The 10,172-nt window shown below is 43.9% G+C and overlaps 1 protein-coding gene across 1 annotated transcript in view; it reads right to left on the reverse strand.

The window, feature by feature from the left end:
- Positions 1–572: 572 nt before the first annotated feature.
- Positions 573–10,172, reverse strand: part of LOC110159249 (NLR family CARD domain-containing protein 3-like) — a 14,346-nt gene continuing 4,746 nt past the window's right edge. Inside the window, exons 4-12 of the mRNA XM_055157578.1 lie at positions 9,511–9,571; positions 8,330–8,516; positions 3,559–5,344; positions 3,321–3,488; positions 1,843–2,007; positions 1,414–1,460; positions 1,100–1,339; positions 813–979; positions 573–743 (exon numbers count right to left, since the gene is read on the reverse strand). Of these exons, the coding sequence (XP_055013553.1) occupies positions 573–743; positions 813–979; positions 1,100–1,339; positions 1,414–1,460; positions 1,843–2,007; positions 3,321–3,488; positions 3,559–5,344; positions 8,330–8,516; positions 9,511–9,571 (2,992 nt within the window). The remainder of the gene's footprint in view (positions 744–812; positions 980–1,099; positions 1,340–1,413; positions 1,461–1,842; positions 2,008–3,320; positions 3,489–3,558; positions 5,345–8,329; positions 8,517–9,510; positions 9,572–10,172) is intronic.

Genomic DNA, 10,172 nt, shown 5'->3' on the forward strand with positions numbered 1-10,172 from the left:
AACACCAAGTTCCTCATGCAGCTGGCTCTGTGCAGCTTAGAAGCTTCTAGCAACAGGAAGCGTGACCGTCTATGTCTAGGGATACACTCCAAACCAACTCATGTTATGCCACAAAAGTTGAGCAAGTGAACTGGAACTCTTGTAACAAACTTGTTACTTAGGGCTGTGTCTATATTCCCCCTATCACCTAAGCTCTTCATTCAGTAGAAAGGCACTATCAAGAGTCTAATTCAAGCTGTGTTCAGACTGGGACGTCAAAAAACGAGCTGGACGCCTCTAGTTGGACGTCTTTGCATTTGAGTTTAGATGCCCGTGAAGAGTGTCTTGGATGCCGTGCACGGGAGAAAAATATTTGATGCGCATCCAGGGCGTCTGTTGCCCTGGAAACAAGTGCCATTTCCCAGTCTTGTCCTGGAACGATGGCAGACCAGGCTGAGAGAGTGACTTTAGTGTATTTATTACATAAAACACACCCAAATCAATGGAGGTGATTTATACTTTCTTGTTCTGGTGTTTGTGACTCCCTGGTCTTTCTCTGTCTTATTTTTCTTTTGGATAATAACGTCGCTACGTCACTGGTAGTTGTCCCTGATTGGTAACTGGACATTCAATAACACTAAAAATGGCGTGACCACTACATAGTGCTCTAAGTAGGGAATAGTGTGGATATTGGGACACAGCCGTGCTCTCACAAACCCCAGCACATCCTGGTTCTTCATGGTCGTTAATATAAAATGACTGGTCTTCATAAAATAAAGAACATATGAGAAGTCGTAATTGCCTGTGTCCTCCAGGAGGCACTACAGTCTCACCAGAGTAACTGAGGAATGTGAAGACCTCAGTCCAATCCCAGCAAACAAAGGTTCAGTGAAGGACGAGTTAAATGTGTGAAGATGAGACAGTTTGCCATCAGATAAGACCCGATAAAAGGACAGAGCTCCAGCCTCAGAGTCCAGGAACACACCCACTTGACCTTGTACTGGGACAAAAGGCAAGAACCACTGTGGAGACAGTGATGTTTTTCTCCCATTCTGACAAACTTGCAAAGTTCCGCCAAGAACCCTCAAACTCCAGGACTGATCACTGTCTCCAAACCTACACTCTGTACTCTCTCTTGTTCTGTTAGTCACTGCTATGTCCACTGATCCACTCCACTCCACCTCCCAGTAACAGCGCCCCCTCAGGCCAGTGGAGCTCAGGACCTGTGGCTGGTCTTTAAATCTGTCCTCATGATGTGGACAGAGCTGCTCCTCTTTCAGACGGGTCACTGTGCAATTGTCCTCAGACAGAGCAAGTTCTCTGTGAGCTGTGTTTGGGTCCAGAGAGAACACACAGGAATCTGAAAAAAAATAAAATAAAAATCAACATTGGCATACAAGTTTCTGTTAAATTCTAAATAAATATATGACTTACACTTCTTTAGTCCTGGAATCATCCACTGTTCTCCCGCAGGATCCAACCTGAAACACACAAACCTGTGTCACACTCAAGTCCAGTAAACCAGACCAGTGTGGTCTCACCTGACAGACGACAGGGGCAGTGTGGTCTCACCTGACAGACGACAGGGGCAGTGTGGTCTCACCTGACACAGACAGCAGGTTGAGTGTGGTCTCACCTGACAGATGACAGGGGCAGTGTGGTCTCACCTGACAGACAGTAGGGGCAGTGTGGTCTCACCTGACAGACAGCAGGGGCAGTGTGGTCTCACCTGACAGACAGCAGGGGCAGTGTGGTCTCACCTGACAGACAGCAGGGGGCAGTGTGGTCTCACCTGACAGACAGCAGGGGCAGTGTGGTCTCACCTGACAGACGACAGGGGCAGTGTGGTCTCACCTGACAGACCTGACAGACAGCAGGAGGCGCTGGTCCTGTAGAGTGGTCAGGAGCTGTGCTGAGGGTCCTGGATGGTTGTAGCTCAGGTCTAACTCTCTGAGGTGGGAGGGGGCGGAGCTCAGAGCTGAGGCCAGAGCAGCCCCGCCCCTCTCTGAGACCAGACATCCAGACAACCTAAAGACACAGCAGCAGGATTATGATGGAATATTTTACACTATTTGTGAGAGTTCTATTCCTGTTTACTGTAAATGAATCTGTCTAAAAATATTTTGTACTATGAAATTATGAATAAAAGCATCAATGTTATAAGATCAGATAAAAGGATTAAAAATAGATGTATTACAGTGATTCATAGTGAAAATCATTATTTGGTATTAAAAACAGGCAAAACTTCATGCTCTTTTATAAGACGTATGATGTCATCACATGTTCATTGAGTTACACCAGGTATGGGAGCACAAGCTCTATGCTGGAGATATTTTTTTATATCATTAAAATAACTTAAAATGGATTATGTCTTCTCATCCTCGTCCAGGTTTGGGGCCACATATGACCCTTTGGTTGACTCTGACCGGCCTGTTTAAGCTCATTTGGAATGACAAAATAAACATATTTTATAATTTGACCTCATGCATGGACTAAAGCTGCATTGCTTTTATTTTAGAGTCATTTTTAAATAAATTTTTTTATAAGACAACCTCACATTTTCATTGCTGAGTCATAAAATCAACTCTTACCAGTCTGAGCAGCTCATCAAAACAATATTTACTGCTTTTTATAAAGAAATTACAGAAGCCGAGAGGGGTCACAACAAACGCAAACTCCGCAACAATTACAAAAACACAACAAAAAGCCACAATACACCAAAAAAAGGCCACAACGGAAATGACCGCGGGACAACGTGAAAAGTAAAGGAATGGAGAAGTTGGAAACGTAAGTAAAAGTATTTTATTGTTTTATCATCATTCTTTTCATATTGTAGTTCTTCTTCTTCACTTGCCACTTGTGTTGTGGCTTTTTGATGTGTTGTGACTTTTTAATGTTTTGCGGCATTTGTGTTTGTGTTGTGGCGTTTGCATTAAAATAGAGTCTCGCAGTCATTTCCGTTGTGGCTTTTTTTGGTGTGTTGTGGCTTTTTTTGGTGTGTTGTGACTTTTTGTTGTATTATCGCATTTGTATTTGTTGCGGCGTTTGCGTTTGTTGTGACCCCTCTCGGCTTCCGTAAGAAATACAATTACTGTTATGCAGAACTGAGTTAAGCATTTTGGCCCAGCTCTCCACAATATTTTCTGTTTCTTATGTGGCCCCATGGAACAAAAAACAAAAACAAAAAACTGCCTCCCTCTGCTTTAGCGTTCACACCCATAGCACAGTGTGGCTGTTTAAAGCTGAGAAATGGCCATTACATTATCATTAGGTAATATTGCACAGCCTGAGCAGGTCCAATAATGTAGAACAGGGTCTGTGGGTCCATGCAAGTGTCTCACCTGAGAGTCTCCAGTCTGCAGGGGGCTCTCTTCAATCCAAAACACAGCAGCTCTACTCCTAAGTCCTGGAGGTCGTTGTTACTGAGATCTAGGTGTGTGAGACTGGAAGAGCTGAGGACTGAGGCCAGACAACTACAGCTGTGAAGAGACAGGTCACAGCCACAAAGACTGAGGAGATAGAGAGGGACGTTAGAGACTGGAACCATGACACAAGATTTGGAATACAGTCTGAACTCACAGGGCTTTGGTGGAGGCTTTGACCACCGGCAGCAGACCCAGGAGAGCCGTGTGTGACCGCTGATATTTCCTCAAGTCAAACTCCTCCAGGTTTGAGTCTGAGGACAGTAAGAGGAAGGACAGAGCAGACCACTGAGCAGGAGACATGGGTCTATTAGAGAGACCTCCTTCTCTCATGTATCTCTGAATCTCCTCCAGCAGACTGTGGTCGTTCAGTTCGTTCAGACAGTGGAACAGGTTCAGACTTCTCTCTGCAGACAAACCTTTTTCATCCAGATTCTGTTTGATGTACTCTACTGTCTCCTGATTGGTCCGGTCTTTTTCTGTCTTAGTCAGCAGGCCGTGCAGCAGCCTCTGATTGGTCGGCAGAGACAGCCCCAGGAGGAAGCGCAGGAACAGGTCCAGGTGTCCGTTTGGACTCTGTAAGGCCTGGTCCACAGCAGAACGGTGGAGATGGGTCAGATCATGTTTGCGTCTGAAAAGTTTTGTGATAGTGAGTGCTCTTTGCTTATCGAGTAGGTTCAGCCCAGACTCTGTGAAGGTCTGATGGACGTGAAGAGCAGCCATAAACTCCTGCACACTCAGATGGATGAAGCAGTAGACATTGTCCTGGTACAGGCCTGGCTCCTCTCTGAAGATCTGAGTGAACACTCCAGAGTACACTGAGGCCCCTGCAGCATCCAGCCCACACTCGCTCAGGTCACTCTTGTAGAAGATCAGATTTCCTTTCTGCAGTTGCTCAAAGGCCACTTTTCCCAGAGACCTCACCATCTCCCTGGTCTCTGGAGTCCAGTGAAGGTTTGCCCCTAATCCCTGGTGATATTTGATGTTTTGGACTTTGACCTGCACCACCAGGAAGTGGATGTACATTTGTGTGAGAGTTCGGGGCATCTCTGGTTCCTCTGTTTGTGCCAGAAGCTTCTGTAGAACCGTGGAGAGGATCCAGCAGAAGACCGGCAGATGACTCATGATGTGGAGGCTGCGGACGCTCTTGATGTGAGAGATGACAGCTGTGGTCTGGTCTCTGAATCTCTTCCTGAAGTACTGCTCTTTCTGTTGATTGGTGAACCCTCTGACTTCTGTCACCATGGAGACGCACTCAGCAGGGATCTGATTGGCTGCCGCAGGGCGCGTGGTTATCCAGAGGTGAGCAGAGGGAAGCAGGCTCCCCCTGATGAGGTTCACCAGCAGCACATGCACTGAGGCGGACTCTGTGGGGTCAGTCACGACCCGAGTTCGGCTGAAGTCCAGAGGAGGTCTGCACTCGTCCAGACCGTCAAAGATGAAGAGCATCTGGAGCTGTTGGAAGCTGCAGAGATCTTTAGATGGACTGAAGAAGTGGTGCAGCAGCTCCACCAGACTGAACTGTGTGCCTCTGAGCACATTGAGCTCTCTGAAAGTGAACGGGAACAGCAGCTGGAGGTCCTGGTTGGCCCGGCCTTCAGCCCAGTCCAGACTGAACTTCTGAGTCAGCACCGTTTTTCCCACACCGGCCACGCCCATCGTCAGCACCACTCTGATTGGCTCTGGTGAATGTGGGCGCACTTTAAAGAGCTGTTCACATGTGATGGTGGTCTCTGGAGCAGCCAGTCTCATGAATACGGTCTCCATGTGCCTGACCTCATGCTCCTGGTTGACCTCTGAGACTCCTCCATCTGTGATGTAGAGCTCTGTGTAGATCTGAGTCAAAGAGGTGGAGTTGGCTTCAGTCATGCCTTCAAACACACGACTGAATCTCTGCTGCAGACTGTTCTTCAGATTAGCTTTGCACTTTCCAAATACAGTCCCTGAAAGAAAACAAAAATAAAAAACAGATCAGTTAACCCACAAGGATCTCCTCTTGTCCCACTTTCTCCACTGACAGAACCTCTACAGCAACAAAGTAAAGGCTGCACAGTCCCATCTTCTCATATGGACGTAGTGTTAATCCATCAGGTTGAAGAATGTAGTTCAAACTCTTTGAAATGCACAATGGGGGTGCTTCAGGGATCTGTACTAGGCCCCTCACATTTTAGCCTCCATATTAACAACTTTCCACTGCAGTGTCAGAGCGTACAACCAGGGCTGAAAGTAAGAAGAAAGTCCAGTGCGCAAGATTATAAGATTTGGTGGTTTGCTATACCAGAAGACAGTGAGACGATGAGCTGCCGAACCTTACGCACAGAAAACTAGTCACTGAAATAACTGAGTATAGACTAAAACTATCACTTAAAACACTTAATTTAATTTATTTCTGCATCAGGTTGTGTATTTTTTAGAAATATTTAATCTGCCCTGCCCCGAACTTTCAGCTCTTTGAATCGAGGTCATTTATATTGATCTGACTCTTTCTCTGGAGACGCACAGAGATGCACACACATACCCTTTCTTCACACTCTTCTGTCTTCAGCACAAGTGTGACTAAAGGAGAAAACTATCTAAGCAAATGCCATGACACAAGAAAAAAGTTTCTAAGTGTCTATCCATGTTAATTTAATTAGCATATATTGATATGTTTGAGAAAAGTCACATTGTCCATATATTGATATACATGTGCCTCTGCAATGAGGTGTCACGTGCACAGAATCCCATCCCCTGTTAAAGGGATAGTTCGGGATTTTTGACATGTATCTGTATGTCATCCCTGTCATCAGTGTCGTGCATCAACACTGACTTACCCCCGACAGCGTCCGGTGAGCCGAGATACTGCCCGTTTTCGGTGCTGACGAAAGTAGTCCGGCAAGTTGTCTGGGGTCTGTATAATAAAGTGTTTTTCTTCTCAAAACAATCTGTGTTCAAAAGAACACATCGCTGCGGTCTGCACATGTAAACACTGCCGAACAACTAAAGAAAGTGATGGATCTGTGCGCGGCTGTCACCTGGCGGCAGCGTGCAGTGATACGAACAGAAAGAAAATAGTGCCAAGTGATAATGAGGTCTGACTTTTTAGGCGACGATGGTTTTGTGATGCAAATGTATCACTCTTTTGAACACAGATTGTTTTGAGAAGAAAAACGCTTTATTATACAGTTCCCAGCCAACTTGCCGGATGACTTTCGTCAGCACCGAAAACGGCCAGGATCTCGGCTCACCGGACGCTGTCGGGGGTAAGTCAGTGTGGATGCACGACACTGCTGACGGGGATGACATACAGAATTATGTCAAAAATCCCAAACTATCCCTTTAACAGAGGCCAACTATACTATAAAACTATAAGAGGGTATAAACCTAATAGGCACTGACACAATGTCTTCCCAAGTGTCCCTTGTTTTGTCTTAGAGGTATTTCAAAGTCCAAAAGCTTCATTATGTGTAAATTGTCAGCAGGAAGTTTGTCCTGGTTTTGCCATGGTTAAAATGAAAGTTATTAAAAGGGTGAATCAAAACATGACCTAAATATGTGACAAGCCAAGAGTCCTGTGCCCTTTGTTCATAGGACTTCCATGGATAAAGTGAGCAGGTTACAGAATGAAGGTTATTAAGATCATGACCATTATTTGAACATAATATGCCTGATGTACAGCTGAAAAACTCTCCAGAGCTTTAGAAGATGTGTCTTTTCTTTTCTTAAATATGCAAAAAAGAAAAAAAAAAAACATTCATGAAAGAATTGTCTGTAATGTCTCTAATGTATTCCATACCACGTTTTACCTCTTGGAAACATGTTGAACCTCCAAAGAACCATCACTGTAACATCTTGGTGAAAGCATCAACACAAACACTACAGAGAAACCTCAGTGAGATATTTGACTCTGATGCCAACCTAACTGGAGTCGCCATGTCCTGGCCCTTAAATTCAGCTTGCGTATAGGCGAGTTTCAGCTGACGTCATTGTTATTAAAAGCCCCGCGTTGCATGCTGGGAAATATTTGGTCAGAGGCAAGAAACACGATAGCGGTCAAACACAGTGTGTAACCTCGCGTATTTATCCCCAATAATGGTAAATTCCTGCTGCATTATCGGATGCACAAATAGAAGCACGGAAGAAGGAAAATGTCTTTTTCGTATTCAGAGTGAAAAGAACCACTAACGGTGAATTAAATGTCTTTCAAACATTCACAGAGCAAACGTAGAAGATCCTAACAAACCGTGGACTCCAACAAGTTCAACAACACATCGAGACTCTTGGAGGTTTTCATCTTTTCTGCTGTGAATGGCCCAGGAGTTTCCACCAAGTCATTGTGGATATTGTCCAATTGAATATTTGTCCAGGTAGTTGGTGATTCTGACCAGAAATTTGGTTTGGTCCACCTTTTGTCGGGATTGAAAAGGGTGATTTGGCTCCATCGATGCTTATGACCAATTTCTGGTCAAATGGTCTTGGGTCCTCTGCCGTTAGAGTGGATAAATAACCAGGATCAATACCCTTTACGTGCTTTCTCGCTCCGTCTGTCATGTTCAATTAGTGTTTCTTGCCGCCGACTAAAATAATTCCCAGCATGCAACGTGCGCTTTTGTCAACAATGAAACTCACCTATTTGTTCACATTATGGTTGCTAGGTAACGTATGTAATGTCTACTGCCCGTGTCAAACCAGGAAGAAAAGTTATAAGGTTCAGCAAAATGACAGAGCTAGAAAAAATATTATTTATAATGAATTAACAAAAACAAACTTAACTGTGTTTTAGTGAAATGAGTGTCATATGCACTTTAACTGGGTTCACAGAGAATGTGAAGTCTCAACAGACTTTTTCTGTTTTCATATTGATGTCTCCACTAGTTTTATCTTTAAAAATAATAATAATAATAATCTCATTAATGCACTATGTCTGTATTTTATAATTTTTTACTTACTGTCTCTCAGGCTCTGGGCCAGATGTTCCTGGTTCATTCTCTTCAGAAAGTCCAGGGTGATGTTTAGAACCTCTCTGCTCGGCTCCTCCCTGTCACTCTCAGAGGATTCTGGGTAATCTGAGGCCAGGAGCCTGTGGAGCCTCTGCAGCTCCTGTCTGACAAAAGTCACAATGTCGTCCTCCAGCCGCTGGAACACACAGACATGCATGATACATGGTAAGGTAATGGTAAGGAGCATTTGGTTGAGTGGAGTGCATTTTTCTGTTGGAGAAGTTTTGTTTATGAAGTCCATTTCTCAGTGCAGTTAGAGTATAACACTCAAAATCAGCCCACATTAATAATAAGGTCAAGGTAGACTTTACTGTTCTCTGAAATGGACCCTCCTGCTGCTGGGGCACTCTCTCAGCAGCAGTGAGCACCACAGAGCTGTACTCAGGAACTCATCTCTCCAAGTCCCGATCAGGACTAGCTCAGTTGGAGGATTGTACTTACTGTGCATGTTTTGGGTTGATGGGGGAAACCGGAGTGCCCAGTGGAAACATGAAAAAATCATGAATAATTCACTGCAAAACCAAACTCTTTTATTTACCAAACTCTAGTATTTTACAAAGTCGACTGCATCCACCCACTGATGCAAATATCCCACAGTACCCCTCTAATAATATTTTACACTGTATGTAAAAACAATATGTAAGGTTTGAAATTAGATTCATGTGTTAAAACAATACATTCCCGTGGGTTTAATACTAATACAACATAATCTAAACAAATATCTGATGTAAACTCAAGTTTCTTTCTTGATTGTTGTGTGAACAACCTTTGGGGGCCTCGCTTCAAAATGCTTTTGAGCTCCCGAAGAGGCCCCTGGATCCACACTGGGAAACACTACTCAAAAATATAAAGCTCTCCTGGTCTGATGAGCACCGGTTATGTAAGTTTTCTACGTTTGACTGCAGCACTCCACACTCAAACTTCTTTCTCTTTTGTTCCCTTTTAAGAGGATCTGTTCAAGATGGATGTGAACAAGGGAGTCCTGCCTCTCTCATATTATTTACACATCATCACACTGGTAGACTGTCTGCCAACAGAGAATTAGTTTTTCTCCTGCTCAGGCCATTAAAGCAGCTTTATATTATATTCAGTCAAACATTAACATGGTGTTGTGAACTTTCTGTACTTACTGTAAATACAACATCCAGATGGAGGCGCTCTCTGCTGCTTTCATCAGGGCTCAGCTTCACTCTGTGGATAGAGTTTAAAAACAAACCTTATACTCCCCAGACGCTTCCCTCATCTCTCAGACTGCATTAAGGTTCTGCTTCAAACATGTTCCAGTGCATGACCCAGAAACTGTACAGAGATGTTTTTTTCAGTGACAAATGTTTATTTTGAAATGTAGTTTTGTTTTTTCCCCAAAGTTTTTAAGTTTTATTAATTTCAACATTTTAATATTTAGTCACAACTTTTCTGGTGGAGGATCTGCCACATGACCGGGGCAGTGGTCCATTTGTTTAAGAAAAGGGACCAACTTCAACTCCAGGGGAATCACACTCCTCAGCCTCTCTGGTAAACTCTGTTCTGTGGTACTGGAGACGAGGTATTTGTGTCATGTTATAAACACAGAGCAAAATCACATGAATAAAGTCGGCAGAAGTGCACTTTAAATGCAAACTAATCGTGCCACAAATCACCTCCAAACTCTGTCAGTTTTTGACCCACAAACTAAAACAAAACATGTTATTTCACTAAGCATTTAACTAAAAAGGCAACTGGATTATGCACACCTTAATTTTGTGTCACTGAAAAAAAAATCTGATTGGACTATCACATTTGACAGGGTTTG

The sequence above is a fragment of the Boleophthalmus pectinirostris genome, unplaced genomic scaffold (genome assembly GCF_026225935.1).
Source record: "Boleophthalmus pectinirostris isolate CB_2022bp ecotype Guang Dong unplaced genomic scaffold, ASM2622593v1 HiC_scaffold_21, whole genome shotgun sequence".
Lineage (NCBI taxonomy): Eukaryota > Metazoa > Chordata > Actinopteri > Gobiiformes > Gobiidae > Boleophthalmus > Boleophthalmus pectinirostris.